Source organism: Zootoca vivipara, chromosome 2, assembly GCF_963506605.1.
Source record: "Zootoca vivipara chromosome 2, rZooViv1.1, whole genome shotgun sequence".
Classification (NCBI taxonomy): Eukaryota; Metazoa; Chordata; class Lepidosauria; order Squamata; family Lacertidae; genus Zootoca; species Zootoca vivipara.
In genome coordinates, this window is record NC_083277.1 from 96774449 (window position 1) to 96791273 (window position 16825).

Below are 16825 nucleotides of genomic sequence, written 5' to 3' on the forward strand. Positions count from 1 at the left end.
CTATGGAAAATTCAATATATATTTTTCAAAACTTTTTAAAAAGCATTTCCACAGTGCTTAAGGTGTGTAGATTCCACCTTAGTAAGGTTTAAAGGCATAGTTTATTATTTCTGTAAATAATTTCCAATTTCATTCCTTAACCCTATGGGATAGAAACATCTTAGCTGAAGGTCATTTATCTGGGATGAAGGTCCATCACATGGTTTATGGGACTACCTGTTGTCTGAAGGCAGGGAATACACACAAAGTTGCAGGAAGTAGAAGTGGCTTGGTCCTCCTCAACCCCAGTCCATTTCATGAGACCAAAGAAAGGCAAATAATATACAAATAAGAAAAAATGCACACAGGAAAGGCATTGCAATGGAAGGAAGGCACTACAGACTACTTCCCTTAGGGTAAAGGTGCACAGAGATGGTCTTGGAAAAACATATTAACAGAACAATATTGAAACACACACACACATTACTCAAATGCAGGAAAGCTATGTCCATAGGCCAGGTAGCTGCTGAGAAATACATAAGGAGAAGCGACGACAGAGATCAGGGGAAGCAGTGTAAGGTAGGATTCCACAAAGGACAACAGCTTCTTGCCTGCAGTCAGTTTCTACACAGACAAGTGACAAACTACAAGGGTGCCTAAATTAATAATTTACTTTTATGTACAGTGTGCTGTGCATGATATCCTAGAAGAAGAAATTTATTTGTATGAAAGCAGTGTGTTCCATACATGATTGTATGGAATCATGTGATATCTTATTCCAGCCTTATCCTGTAGCAAGCAAGAATTACTTCGCATCAGCTGGGCAGGGAAACTTCTTAACAGGGCCGTCTTAAGCATGCCTGGCACCCTGGCGCCCCCGCCCTGTTTCCCAGCACGGCGGGCGGGCGCAGCGTGGCTGCCACCTGGAGGGCCAGAGCCCTGCGCAACCCAGCCTGGCCATAAGGCCGGCCCTGGGCCAGGGGACGCTGCCCGCCCGCTGTTGTGACGCCCCTGCGCGCGGCGGAGGCGGCCCCAGGCCCACACGCCTCCGGAAAGCGGACTGAAGCCACTGAACAGCTGAGAGGCGCGCCTGGGGCTGCCTCCGCCGCGCCTCGCAGCGGGCGCAGCGGCGCCCCTGGTGGCCTGGCGACCCGCGCCATCGGACCCGGGCCTAGAGACGGCCCTGCTTCTTAAACATTGGTTCATAGGAGGATGCATTGCTGTGTTACAGAAAGCAGAAGTGACCAAACTCTTTACAAACGAAGAAAAAACAGAAACTCCTAACAGTGGGAAGCTGCCTGCTACTGCAAATCAGAATGTGGAAAAAAGAAACCATAAGCATACAAAGAAACAGAGAAACTGGGAAGTTAAGCAAAGGTATTACTCATGTAAATTTATTGAAGTGGTATTAAGTGTACTGTAATAAGAATTGATGTAGTGGTTTCATTTTCATTCTGGTCTGAAAGGGAAGGGAATCCACATTTGACCAAATGTAAAACTATCTAGAATGGTCACCTAAAATATGTGTTTTTTTTGTTTTGAAAAACTTTATTGAGAAAAAAGGAAAAAAAATCAGAGATACATCCAATTTTCAGAACCAAAAAGAAAGATTATATGTATCTATATAAAGTGTAGAATTTAAAATATAAGTTACATAACACAACAGAAATATCCTGCGTTTCACACGCGATTTTACAAATGAGTAAACTCAAAATTTCTCTAAAATTTCAATGTACCAAATGTGATCTAAAATAAATTCTTATTTCAACATTTGTCAACGCTTCCAATCCTTTCCATTATACCTAATTTCCAAACTGATCTTTCTCACAGGTTTGATGTTATTTGGTTTGGACCAGTTTCAGAGAATATTTAATAACACATAGTAATAACAACTCAATATTGACAGACATAGAACGGTATTTGTAATGTAGAGACAAACAGAGAGATAAAAAGTATAATATAAAAAAGAGAAGATAGAAGAAGAAAACTAAAATGTGTGATTTTGTGGTGTTCTTAAAGTATTCAAGTCCCACCAATATATAAAAAAACACAAACCCTAACATTTCCTTCCAAATTTTGCAGTGGTTAACAGTGCAATCCTGTACATGTCCTGTTCAGAACTTAGTCCCACTGAGTCCAGTGAGGTTTGTTTCTAAGTGAGTGAACATAGGATTGCAGCTTAAATTCAACTATACGATTTCACTAGCAGAAGCCAGTGCAACAAATCCTGCTAGTGCAACAGAGCTGCTTTCCATGCGCCCCCTCACATGCCCTGAAAATCTAGAAAAGAGCATGGGGGAGAAGAGGGGATATAATTTCAAGCAGAAATATTTATGCTGATGTGGCAACAGCCTGAATTCTACCCCTAAGTATCAGAACGTATTTGCTTCTGTCAAAACAAGCTATCCTGACCTTTTTTTCTTACTGTTGCAGCAAAGTCAGTTCTGAAGATGGTGTTACAGTATATTTCCATGCCATACTGTCTAAGGACTTCAAAGGAGAGTCTGAGGAGCCTAGAGTCTTCATTAGGGCAGGAGGCATTTCTGGATATAATGATTGGGAAGACAATATTTGTAAGCTGGCTTGCAAAAAGTAAGTACAGTTCTGTAGTGGCCAGAAAAGACAGCATCCACATACTATGTTTTTTTAAAATTGGGGAAAATTATATTTTTTTGTTTCTACTGAAACTCTTAATCTTTTTATTCTGTGCTTCTATAGATTAGCATTTTAACTTCCTGTCTACCGCCTCAAAATTAAGGTTACTAAGAGCGCATGCAGATACGTATAATATTTATTATGTATTAATACTTGCTTTTAATAATTTTTTGGAAGGTGAGGTGTATTTCTTTCCTTAAAAAAATAAGATTGTATTAAAGTTTTTTTCATAATGTAATAAGATCAAAGAAACTAATCTAAATAAAAACAAAAACAGCAGACGAAAGAGAATAGAAAACACAGAGTTATCCCTCAAATGGTAGCTTGTCTCACCCAGAAAGTGGTGCACTCTCCCAGCTCTCATGTGGGAGCTTTCCTTTCTTCTCCCAATCTTTCACCCTGAGAAGTCTTTCCATCCCTGACTCTCACTCAGAGTACTTCTACTAACCATCCACCATGTTCATCTGTGTGTAAACCTGTGTGTAATGATGGAGTTGTGATGTTGGAGGAGTTAAATGAAGCCACAGAGAATCCTGATATGGCATCAATAGAGCTGAGAGAGAAAGAGCTCTGTGTACAACTTGGAGTGAACTCAGAGGAAAAAGTTATCAAACCTCTGGTGCTTTCTTTGGAAAAGAATGCAAGAGGTGTAAATGGAAGGGGTAAATTTTTTTTTAATAAGGATGGAAAACTGACAAGTACAATTAACTGGAAATGGGAATGTGTGTGAATTAATGTAAACGGAACTATGGAATAGTATCTTAATATATGATCACAGAGGAGGCAAAAAGGGTAAAATGTAAAGGACCCCCGGATGGTTAAGTCCAGTCAAAAGCAACTATGGGGTGCGACGCTCATCTCGCTTTTCAGGCCGAGGGAGTGACTAAATCGCTTCTGGCGCAACAGAAGCCAGAGCACACGGAAACACAGTTTACCTTCCTGCTGCAGTGGTACCTATTTATCTACTTGCACTGGTAGGCTTTCAAACTGCTAGGTTGGCAGAAGCTAGGACAGAGCAGTGGGAGCTCATCCCGTTGCGCAGATTTAAACTGCCAACCTTCTGAACCCAAGAGGCTCAATAGTTTAGACCAGTGTTTCCCAACCTTGTGCCTCCAGCTGTTTTCGGACTACAATTCCCATCATTCCTGACCACTGGTCTTGCTAGCTATGGATGATGGGAGTTGTAGTCCGAAAACAGCTGGAGGCACAAGGTTGGGAAACACTAGTTTAGACCATAGCGCCACCCGTGTCACAGGACATGGACAAAGAAAGAAAGACTTATTCTTGTTAAATATGGAGAAATTGTTGTTGAAGATATTGGAGACAAGTTGATATGTTTGATTTGAGAGACCATTGCTAACATTTATTAATAACAATAATTTGAGAACCCCTTTTGGAATTTTTCTGTGAAAATGAAAATGAATGAATTTGAAATATTTGGGTCTGAAGATTGGGAAAATACTGCTTAACAGTAGAACAGTTGGGTGTAATCTTAGAGTGAATGTTTTGAATAATTTCTTTTATGTAACAGACATATAGATGCACATTATTTTAGCAATCAGCTGTCTTGTCTTCACTGCCTAAGATGTAGGGCAGAAATCTATGCCTGAATTACATTTTTTTAGCAAGGGAGTTTGAAGAAATGAGAATGGTGATCAAAAATTAACAGATCAGGTCTGGATTATATTTACTTGACAGTTCTTAAAGAATTCAAACATTATACAATAACAACAACAACAACAATAATAAAAACAATAATAATTTATTATTTATACCCCGCCCACTCTGGGTGGCTTCCAACAAACATTAAAATACATCGAATATCACATATTAAAAACTTCCCTAAACAGGGCTGCCTTTAGGTATTTTCTAAATGTCAGGTAGTTGTTTATCTCTCTGACCTCTGATGGGAGGGCGTTTCACAGGGCGGGTGCCACTACCCGAGAAGGCCCTCTGCCTGATTCCCTGTAGCTTTGCTTCTCGCAGTGAGGGAACCGCCAGAAAGCCCTCGGCGCTGGACCTCAGTGTCTGGGCAGAACGATGGGGGTGGAGACGCTCCTTCAGGTATACTGGACCGAGGCCGTTTAGGGCTTTAAATGTCAGCACCAATACTTTTAATTGTGCTCGGAAACGTACTGGGAGCCAATGTAGGTCTTTCAAGACTGGTGTTATGTGGTCTCGGCGGCCGCTCCCAGTCACCAGTCTAGTTGCCGCATTCTGGATTAGTTGTAGTTTCCGGGTCACCTTCAAAGGTAGTCCCACATAGAGCACATTGCAGTAATCCAAGCGAGAGAGAACCAGAGCATGCACCACTCTGGCGAGGCAGTCCGCAAGCAGGTAGGGTCTCAGCCTGCGTACCAGATGGAGCTGATAAACAGCTGCCCTGGACACAGAATTGACTTGTGCCTCCATGGACAGCTGTGAGTCCAAAATGACTCCCAGGCTGCGCACCTGGTCTTTCAGGGGCACAGTTACTGTTTAGGACCAGGGAGTCCTCCACACCTGCCTGCCTATTGTCCCCCACAAACAGTACTTCTGTCTTGTCAGGATTCAATCTCAATCTGTTAGCTGCCATCCATCCTCCAACCGCCTCCAGGCACTCACACAGGACCTTCACCGCCTTTACTGGTTCTGATTTGAAAGAGAGGTAGAGCTGGATATCATCCACATACTGATGAACACTCAGCCCCAACCCCCTGATGATCTCTCCCAGCGGCCGCATGTACATGTTAAAAAGCATGGGGGAGAGGACAGAACCCTGAGGCACCCCACAAGTGAGAGCCCAGGGGTCTGAACACTCATCCCCCCCACCACTTTCTGAACATGGCCCAGGGGGAAGGAGCGGAACCACTGTATGTCAGTGCCCCCAGCTCCCAACCCCTCTAGACGGTCCAGAAGGATGTTATGGTTGATGGTATCAAAAGCCGCTGAGAGATCCAGCAGAACTAGGAAACAGCTCTCACCTTTTTCCCTAGCCCGCTGGAGATCATCAACCAGTGCGACCAAGGCAGTTTCAGTCCCATGATGAGGACTGAATCCCGACTGGAAGGGATCCAAGTGGTCCGCTTCTTCCAGGTGTGCCTGGAGTTGTTCAGCCCCCACTCGCTCAATCACCTTGCCCAAGAATGGTAAATTTGAGACTGGGCGATAATTAGTCATATTTGCTGGGTCTAAAGATGTCTTTTTAAGAAGCGGTTTAATGACCGCCTCTTTCAGCGGGTCTGGGAAGACTCCCTCACAGAGGGAAGCATTCACCACCCCACGGAGTCCATCGCCCAGCCCTTCCCGGCTCGCTTTTATAAGCCAGGATGGGCAAGGGTCAAGGAGACAGGTGGTCGGTTTCACTCGTCCAAGCAGCCTGTCCACATCCTTGGAGGTAACAGATTGGAATTGATCCCATAGAACATGACTAGACAGGGCTCTGGCACTCTCCCGCCCCGGCCCTGCTCCCACGGTGGAGTCTACCTCTTTCCGAATCTGAACGACTTTATCTGCAAAAAACTTTGCAAAAGCATTGCAGGAGATCTTGGGGTCCTTACCAGGCCCCGATGACGAAGGTGGTTCGGATAGATTCCGAACCACATGGAAGAGTCTCCTGCTGCTGTTTTCTGCAGATGCAATGGAAACGGCGAAGAAGGTCCTCTTCACCGTCACCATTGCCACTTGGTAGGCTCGAAGTTGAGCTCTGGCCCGTGTCCTGTCTGATTCAGAACGAATTTTCTGCCACTAGCGCTCTAGCCGTCCCAGCGACTGTTTCATCACCCTGAGCTCCGGAGAAAACCACGGGGCTGTCCAGGCTCCATGCAATCGGAGGGGGTGCTTTGGATCCAGACAGTCAATAGCCCTGGTTAACTCCACATTCCAGCGGGCCACCAGGGAATCAGCTGAAAGGCTGAGCAAGGGATAAAACATCCCCTACCACTCTCTGGAAGCCATTTGGATCCATTAAGTAGTGGGAGAGGAACATCCGAATTGGTCCCACCTCCCAGCAGAGGGCAAGGGTCGTGGAGAAGTCCAGTTGTGGCCCCTTGTAAGGTCGTGTTGGCATGGATGTTGAAATCCCCTAAGACAACCAAGCTAGGTGTCTCCAGGAGGACATCCACCATGACCTGAAGCAGCTCAGGCAGGGAATCCTTGGTGCAGCGGGGAGGTCGGTACACCAATAGGAATCCTGTACTGCCCCTATTGCCCAACTTCCAGAACATGCACTCAGAAAACTCGGTCTTTCCAGTAGGACGCCTGGTGCAAACTAAGGACTTCCTAAAAATCACTGCAACCCCCCCTCCCCGCCCAGATGGCCTGGGTTGCTGTGCGTAAGAGAAACCTGGTGGACCAGCAGCGGCAAGGACAGGCCCATCTGCGTCATTCAGCCAAGTCTCTGTCACACATGCCAGGTCAAATCCTCCATCCACAATCAGGTCGTGGATGGCAGTGGTTTTGTTCATCAATGACCTGGCATTACACAGCAACACTTTCAGGTTGCTGACTTTCTAGCAAAAATATATTACTTGGCATCCATACCTAAGGATAGCCAAGGTAACAGCAATTTTTTTCTAAATGGATCCAGGAAATTATATGCCAGTTAGTTTAATTTCTGTTCTGGGTAAAATGGTGGAAAACATTATTACATATCAAATTACCAAGTTCCTCACCAAAAGTTTCCAAACAAACTTAGTAGTCATGGAATAAGTGGATAGGTTCTCTTATGGATTGGTACCGGTAACTGGTAAAAGAAGAAGAGGAGAAAGTAGGACTTAAATGTACAGCTCTCACAATGATAAGGGGGTCCCTTAAGTAGCTGTATTTTACTTCTAACTTGTTCATAAATGAACAGAAGAGAGGAGTGAATGAGGAGGAGGCAAAACATGGAAATTATTCTGGATGATAAAAAGGTTCCCGAGACAAGCATCTCCCATGAGCTATTTCACAGTATACACAGATGTTCCACATGTTACTCAAGGGTTTATGGCAGTGTCAGCTCAACCATCAGATCCATCTCTCTTAGATGTCTCTTTTGGAAAGTGGTGTCTCTAGTAGCCAATGTTTTAGCTAGGCATGTGTCAGAATTTTGTGCCTTCTGGGACCTCTTGGTGGCCCTAATAAAGATACTTCCTTTATACCTACCGTGTTTCCCCTTTTTTAAGACGTAGTCATAAAGTAAGCCATGGCAGGAGTTTTAAGTATTTGCGAAATTTAAGACATACCCCGAAAATAAGGCATACCTTGTTGCTTTCCTTTAGAGCCTCAGAGAGGCTTGAGACCAGGTGGGAGTGGAGTGCATGAATTGAGCGCGTCGCCAGGCAAGCCGCGCTAGGACTCCCCCCCCCTCTTCCCAGGACTTTTTTCCACTCCGGCGGAGCGCCTGGATGGGGAAACCCCTTGGTGTTGGGAGGCCTGCTAGCCCCTTCCGTGCTGCCGGAGCGTAGTGGGCTGCATGGCCCAAAGCTGAGCGGCGGTGGGAGTCCCGTGGGCCCTTCCGCGCCGCTGGGGCGACGGATGGCAACGGGAGCGCTGCTGGCCCATTCCGCGCCGAGGCAGAGCGGTGGCGGGAGGCCTGCAGGCCCTTCCGCGCCACTGGGGCGACAGATGGTGGCGGGAGCGCTGCTGGCCCCTTCTGTGCCACCAGAACGTCGTGGGCTGCTTGGGCCAAGGCCCGCGCGATGGACGGCGGAGGGAGCACTGCTGGCCCCTTCCGCGGGCGAGTTGGCGGCTGATTGACAGGCGGCCTCGCCAATGCCTGGAGGGAGAAGGGCGGCGAGGAGCAAAGCGAGGGAACACCCACCTTGCTCCGCCCGCTAATGGAAACGGCCCGGGGTGGGGAGGCGGGAGTGCCTCAGGGAGCGCAGCTACGGCGCTGCTAGCTGTGCCTCAGGCACCGCCGCCGCCGCCACTTTGCCCAAAAAACCCACGGGGTGCTCGTCGGGTGGGCCACGACGAACTCGCCCCGTTCCCTCTGGAGTCAGGGTGCCACCGCCGGCGCCTCCTCCTGGGGCAACTCCGCGGGACTTCAGTGTATCAGTGTAAAAAAAGCGTGTTTCCTCAGAGATGTAGCGCGCGCGGGGGCTGGCTGCCTGGCTACTCGACCTCCTGAGTTTAAGGGCGCAGAGGAATCCCAAAGGGGGTCCCTGCGCGCACCCTCGCCCGCCTCCGTGCGCGCTCAAGCGGGAAAGGAAGTTTAGCTCCTCGAGCTGCCGCCCCTTATGAATGCGTGTTTCGGTGGTGTGGACAAGGTGTGGACACAGGTCTCATTTCCCCCTCATGGGACAGGGCGTACACAGGCATCTTTCAGACGACCTGCTTCGCGTCTCTCTCATCTCTTCCCCCCCCCCGCTCTCCCGCCTCGATTTCGTGCCCCTCGGCTCCCATGTTAGCGATGGGATGGATGGCAGCACCCTGAGCCAGTAAGGTACCGGACTGTAATAAAAACCTAATAAAAAATTAAGACATCCCCTGAAAATAAGACACCTTGTGTTTTTTTGAGGAAAAAAAGTTATAAGACGGTGTCTTAAAAAAGGGGGAACACGGTAGGATGCATTCCACTTTTCACAGATCCCAAGAATAGATCCTACCTTCTTTCTGCCCTCCCTCTACCCACCTAGGGTTAAAACTATGATAAACCAATGAGTTGTGTGTGTTTTCCTTTTAATTCCTAAAGGTGGTAAACATATGATCTGGAAGCAATATTTACTTCAGGAGATTATGCTTTGATGCAGCAACTGATACTTTACATTTAGACCATTACTTTTCTGTTTGTTTTTGTTGGGAGAGCTTTTTTATAGCTTAAGATTTATTGCTCAACCATTGATGTACTTTGCTTTTAATATAATCACAAACGTGGATTGTTTTAAAAACAGGGATGTTGGTAAACATGGACACCTATTCGAAGGTTGTGTCACCATTTCAATGGACAACATGGATAAACAAATTCCCTATAAATATTATGTGGTATGTGGCGAGGAAGGAGAGTATGAAGTTATTCCCAAAGAGTCTCCAGAGGGATTCTGTGTGAATCGTTGTTTGTTTATACAGTTAAAGTATTTAAGTGGTACAGGTAAGGAACTGTTTCCAGTGGGGGTGGGGGGGTGTATGCATGTACTAGGTTTATAACCCATATTTCCTCCAAGGAGCTCAAGGTGGCAGAGATGGTTCTCCCTTCTATATTTTATCTTCACAACAACCCTGTGAGGAAGGTTAGGGCGAGAGGCTGTGAATGGCCCAAGGTGACTGATCCAAACTTCATGGAGGAATCTCAACTAAAATATCCATGACAGATGGCCATCCAACCTCTCCTTTAAATCTTGCAATGAAGGAGAGTCCATCACCACCTGCAGGAGTCTGTTCCACTGTCAAACAGCTCCTGCTATCAGAAAATTCTTCCTGATGTTTAGTCGGAACCTCCTTTCTTGTAACTTGAAGCCATTGGTTAAAGTCCTAGTCTCCAGAGCAGGAGAAAACAAGCTTGCTCAACTGTTTGTAATAAGATTTGGTTTCCAGGCCCTTAATCATCTTTGTTCAGAAATGGGTGAGCACTTGGTGTCTGCCCTCTGCTTTGCTTCTGTCTTCACCCAAAAGGAAAGCAATGCTAGATGAATCAGACCCTAGAGCAGGCATTCCCAAATTTTGGCCCTCCAGATGTTTTGGACTACAGTTCCCATCATCCCTGACCACTGGTCCTGTTAGCTAGGGATCATGGGAGTTGTAGGCCAAAACATCTGGAGGGCCGCAGTTTCGGGGTGCCTGCCCTAGAGATTTGAATTCATTTGAAGAACTAGGTGTTCCCAGGGGCGGAGCAAGCGGGGAGCGGTAAGCCCCGGGTGTGACAGCCTGGGGAGGGTGTCATGTCACCCACCTCCCTGCCCCGCCCCTCGCCTCCCCCGGCCCCCGCGATGGGGTGCCGCTGGTATGTGGCGGATCCGCCGAGTGCGAGAGGCGCTCCGTGGATCCGCCACGCACCAGCAGCACCCCCATTGGACTGAATGGGCAGGGAGAGCGTCGTGACGTCAATGCGTCGTGATGTCACAACGCCGTGCAGTGGCGCCCCGCCCCTGGGGGTGCCTCCGTTTGCTGCCCCGGGTGACGGAGCGGCTAGCAACGCCCCTGGATGTTCCCTTACCACCTCTAATCACTATGCCACATTGACTCCCACCATAGCACTGACTAGCATTCTGATTTAGCAGCATACCTGATCCCTGCATCATGTTTCTGTGTATATGGGCTTGCTGCCATGATGGAAAACAGGAATTCCCATCTCCTAAAGGCATAATCTATATACATGGGAGAGGTGGACCACAGAAAAACCTTCAGGGGAAATAATTTTTTGTTTATGTGAATGCATGCTTATATTTTTGAGACCTGAAAGTATATTATATTAAACAACCGAGTTTCTAAAATTGAGGTCATCAATATATTTTTTTGAGGGGTGGGGATAATGGCTTGTAGAATATTGAATAATGAAATTATATTTCCCATATAGATAGGGGGACGGAAAGGATTATCTTGTATCATGAAAATTCCTTGTTGTTCAAAAAATGGGGAGAAACTTTTTTGTTTCTGTTTTATTAACAGATTGGCATCAGTTTGATGATATAATATGTAAAGAATCCTCTTCAAGCAGGTGGAATATTGTAATCAGTAAGAATGCCAATATTGTGGAAAGAAAGAAAAAGGCTTTACAAATAATGCTGGATAGTCTGTTCTGTATATTGAATACCTCAACTTCTTGCAGTGTCGAGAACTTCTTCCAGCAATTTCAGCAGTTTTACTTGGTGAATAGGAAGCTAATGGTACATGAGGGAGAGCCAAAGGAATGGACAGATTTACAGTTTGATGAAAAGCAGGTATTGTAAAAGCAAGTTATCAGGAACTTTTCTTAAGGGGGTCAGTGTTCATATTACTATAATTTCCTACCAGCTGACATGGGATAAAATAGATATTCTGGGACTGTGTAAATGCATATTCTCATGCTTTTGCATTACTCAGATTGGCCTACAAATAATCAATAATAAAAGCAACAATACAAAACCAAACATAATCTGTATATATAAAAATGTAATAAGGACATGTGGGTGTGTTTCCACTTTTCACCAAAACCGCTTGACCGATTGAGGTGAAATTTTGACACATCACATGCGAATGTCGGAAGGATATAGGAAAGTTTGCTAAGACAGATGTCCCACCTCCGCTAGGTAAAACCCCCAAAACCCCTGTTCCAGAACACACCACTCAGCCAAAAATGCATGCTGGGAAAAGAACCAGGTTACAAACCAGTGCCCTCTAGAGGCGGCTACACTGGTACTGCACCTATAAAACCTTCCCTCTCAACAGCACCTTGGCTCCCGTTTATATACTAGGCCGAAGCCTTTATAGACTAGGCTGAATAAAGGTACTGACTCGCCTGGGTGGGGGTTGGGGGGAGGAGGGGACGGCATAGGTCAAGACATGGTGGGACCAGTCACAGGGATGAGCTGGGGTGGGGGTAGAAGGGGGGAATCACAGGGATAAGCCGGGGGTGGGGGGAGGGGGCATGATACGTCATGGAACAGCACAGGGTGGGGAAAATCACGGGGATGAGCCACAGCAATGCATGGCAGGGCCAGCCTGTAGCAACATAAAAACTTTTACTCAACAAAGCAAATGCTCACTGAAATATTACCGCGGCGAGGACATTATTAGCCCCAAAGTGGAAATTACATGAGATACCGATGATTGAGGAGTGGCAGACGAAAATGTTTGACTATGCAGAACTTGCAAGGTTGACCTGTGGGATCCGAAACCAGGGACAGACAAAGTTTCTAAGAGACTGGAGTAAATTCATTGACTATATAGATAAAAACTGTCGAAGTTTAAAGACACTAGCAGGACTGAAATAAATCCTACGAATATGATTTACTTGTATTGGGAAAAGAAACTGTGGGATAAGAGAACGTAAGAAAGCCAAATGACGGGAGGGAGGGAAGTCACAGCTTGGCAGAGCAATTTGAAATAAGAAGGGATTTAAGATGGAATGCAAAAATGTTTGTTTTTTATTTGTTGTTTATTTGGAAAATTTAATAAAGATTATTTATATATATAAAAAGAAATATTAAAACTATTTCACTGGCTAGTAAGACACAACAAGCAAGTGGGCCAAGCAAACCTCATGAAGCAAGGCATCCCATAATCTGGTGGGTGCTGCTCCTGAAAAAGCTCCATCTCTTACCTTAACTAACTGGCTGATAGGTTGGATCCTGACCTCCCCCACTCCTCATGGGTCTTTTTGACAGATAGATTTGTTAATCACATCTTCAGGTGACAGCTGACTGGCATTGACCATGAGACCTGCCTTTTCTGTTTGCAGGCACAGGTTGGATTCAAACTTGGCTCGCATACAGATTTTCTTCCTCTCTGGCCCAGCAAAGTGATCTGCAAAATCAGTCTGCAGAGGAAAAATGTCTTTTTGCCTAGGAACAATCAACACCAAAGGGGCTTGCTGTCAGCACCAATCAGTGAGCCACACTTGCCAAAGAACTGTAATGCTCTTTAATAATAATAATAATAATAATAATAATAATAATAATAATAATAATAATAATTTTATTATTTATACCCCACCCATCTGGCTGGGTTTCCCCAGCCACTCTGGGTGGCTTCCAACAGAAATATTAAAATACGATAATTTATTAAACATTAAAAGCTTCCCTAAACAGGGCTGCCTTCAGATGTCCTCTAAAAGTCTGGTAGTTGTTTTTCTCTTTGACATCTGGTGGGAGGGCGTTCCACAGGGCGGGTGCCACTACCGAGAAGGCCCTCTGCTTGGTTCCCTGTAACTTGGCTTCTCGCAGCGAGGGAACCGCCAGAAGGCCCTCGGCACTGGACCTCAGTGTCCGGGCAGAATTTTAAGTTCCCCTCTTCTACATGGTGATGATGGCAACACCTCCCCACCCCATTACTTGTTGTTATTCAGGTTTTTGCTGCTACTTCAGTGGCAGCATCTACTCTCTGTATACACTATATTCACGCTCTCTATATAAACACACTGCATAACATTATATTTGCAGAAACAAACAAAAAAAACAGTCATTGGCAGGATTTAAATAAACATTTGCAATTTTATTTATAAAAAATAGGAAATCTAATAGTGTGACAATATAGAAGTATATATAAACAGCACAATGTAATAAACCAGGGATGGAAGTTGAAGGAAGTCAGCAGGGAAGGGGGAAATTGAAATTTTAATGTAATGTAATGATTATAGACATTGTTAAAAAAAACATTTAAAATAATTTAAAAAGCAACAACACACAGCTTACATTTTTCATTTTTCATTCCCCCCCCCCTGCTTTAGCACTGGCAGTGCTGGCCAAGGTACTTTCCCTCTCCTGACTTGCTCTAGGAAGGGAGAAGGTGGACTCAGCCATTACCACTGGTTCCAAATGTTATACAGAACAGAATGGTTTCTAGAGAAAAATAGGTTATTTTTGGAGCTGAATTTATTATTATCTTTTATATTTTATTTAGGTTCAAAAGGTGATTAAAGATTACTTGGAAGATTACCAAAAGAGTGCAGCTTGGAATACATCAGAATATAAAAAACTAGTCCTGACATTGACCATCTTTCTATTATCTGGAGATTTCTATGTTATTCCAAAATCAAAACAAGAGTGTATCAGATTTTGCAGCCTTCTTTGCCTAAAGGAGCAACCACTGGCAAAGACAATGAATAAAGTTAAAGAAGTGTTTTCAAAGATTTCATGGTGTCCCCCAGGCTCTCAGATTCCATCCCACGAAAGGTGTGCATGACTTCCACACTCTAGATTTTTAAACAAGTTTTTAAAACCCACCTACAGTATTTTGAACAGTCTTTTCTTACATGTTTGCTTTTATGTTTTTTGTTTTGCTTGAGAGCCATCTTACAGAATATAGTTTTGTTAGTTTTCATATTAAATCTCTATTATCAGTTATTAACTAGCTGTAATTGACCTTTTCAATAATTGTTACTACCTTTGTCAGCTGCTTTGCTTATTTTTAGATTATTTTTATGATACTGTGAATTTCCTTGGGATATGAATAATTTTGTAAATAAAATAATCAATAATTTGGGGCTCAAAAGTAGAGGGATTGGTATTGAATAAAAAGTGTTGCATGGTGATTGTGTTGCTACCTTTGTCAAACAGGTGTGACTTTAGCAACTGTGTGTTGGACAAAAATTAAATTGATTCAACCATCCCCATACATAAAGCAGGGATTGGGAACCCGTGGCCTTCCAGATGTTGCTGGACTTCACCTCCCATAGTTCCTAATCAATGGCCATGCTGGCTGGGGCTGATGGGATCTGGGAGTCCACCAACATCTGGAAGGCCACAGCTTCCCCATCAATAAGATTTACATCTCTTGAATTCCCTAATAGGTACATCTCCTGAATTTCTGCATGTAAGACTTTGTCAGAGAAATATACCCATGTTCCTCATCTGATTGGCTTTTCTTTTTCTTTTTCAGGTTGGGGGGGTATTTGAGAATGTTTTGCAATTTTTGTATTGTACAGCAAGTTCATCAGTGGCTGTGGACAATCCCAGTTCTTCATCTCTTTACTGATTTTGAATACGCCCAAGAGAATGCTCAACTTGAATCGGAAGACGCATGGGCAAGGTTGAAAGATCTTCCCTTTGTTCAATATAGGATTGATGAAGAAGGTTCTGAGAAGTAAGTTGGAATATGTTAGTCTTATTGCCTTTCTCTTTAAAATATTATGATCTGTGGATGAAGCTGTCTAGAGTTTCTGTTTGATACATAGATACATACATTTCCCATATGCTACACTAGAAGAGATTTAACAGTGCATTACTATCCCTGTTAACTCAGAAATCAGTCCCACTGCATACAAAATCTTGATTAGGATTGTAGTCTTTGAATGAAGTCCTAAGACACTGAGGTTTATAGCTGGAGGAGGTTAAGATGATGCACTGTTACCTCTTTGCTGGAAAGCTGTCTGGCAGAAAGCCCTGAAGATGTGGTGGGAGCAACAGTAACTTTGGGATTCAGTAACAGTAACTCTGGATTCAAAACACCGCAGGTGACCTGAAGGCCCCAATCCTTGAACTACTCAGCTGAACCAACATGGCGCAGGCATAATGCAGAAGTTAGAAACACATTGCATTTATCATTTCCATTGTGGTATATTTGCTGATCTGCTCATCCTGAACCCTACTTAGGATTGAATTTTCCATTTACAAATATTATTCCACTGTTCCTGACAATGCTCAGTTTCCTGAGAATATGGCATTCTTTTTTGTATATTATATGAAGGCATTATGTATATTTAAGTTGTTATTATTTCATTTTGCAGATTCTTACTACCACAAATGAAAGAAAAGAAATATTTAGTGAAAGAAAGCAGAGCACTGTTCAGATCATGGTTTTCCTTGCTTCCTCGAAGAGCCTTGGCTGAATTTATCTCTGACTTTCCTGCTGAACCAGTAGACTATCTTCTAGGAATTTTTCATAGACTGGAGAATGTGAAAGCCACTTATACCTGTGAGGTATGCTTTGTTTTTTTTAAAAGAAAGTAATATCCATCTAAAATGGGTGGGGAGTCTGTGGATCTCTAGATGCTGTTGGACTCCAACTCCCATCAGCCCCTACTAGCATGATCAGGGATGATGGGGGTTGTAGTCTAGCAACATCTGGAGAGCCACAGGTCCCACATCCCTAAAATGCAGCACAGCTTATGATATGCCTGTTAAGTCAGTAAATGAGACAATTTAAAATAAAAAGTTCTACCCAACAGAATCCTGGTAGTCCTTATTGAAGTTATAAAATTATTGCATCTTGAAAAAGGTGGTGGTGATATGACTTCTGAATAAGCCCACCCTGGTCTCCCTGGTATTGGATGGAGTCATAGTGTGGTGGTGTTCCTGGACTAATCACTGTCACTAAAAACCCAGGTGACCTCAGCATTGGCTGATAATATAGCTATGGCCATTTCTGAAATGTAATAGCCTGACTGCTGTTGCCCTTGCACTGGTAACATCCAGAGTGGACTACCATTTTGCGTTCTGTGTTGCCTCTGAGATTAGCCTGGAAGCTATAGCTAGTGCAGAATATAGCCATTGCTGAAAGAATTGCACGGGCTTCCAAATAGCCACCAGGCTAAGTTAAAGCTGCTGATAGTGGTGAACAAAGCCCTGTGTAGGAATCAGGAAACCTAAACGATTTT

General features: G+C 44.4%; 1 protein-coding gene across 1 annotated transcript in view; it reads left to right on the forward strand.

Moving 5' to 3' along the window:
* Nucleotides 1-1216: 1216 nt before the first annotated feature.
* LOC118079699 (E3 ubiquitin-protein ligase RNF213-like) overlaps nt 1217-16825 on the forward strand; it is a 105111-nt gene continuing 89502 nt past the window's right edge. Inside the window, exons 1-7 of the mRNA XM_060271058.1 lie at nt 1217-1356; nt 2413-2571; nt 9489-9685; nt 11200-11471; nt 14131-14402; nt 15109-15312; nt 15956-16148. Coding sequence (XP_060127041.1) covers nt 9538-9685; nt 11200-11471; nt 14131-14402; nt 15109-15312; nt 15956-16148 — 1089 coding nt within the window. The 5' untranslated portion in view covers nt 1217-1356; nt 2413-2571; nt 9489-9537. The remainder of the gene's footprint in view (nt 1357-2412; nt 2572-9488; nt 9686-11199; nt 11472-14130; nt 14403-15108; nt 15313-15955; nt 16149-16825) is intronic.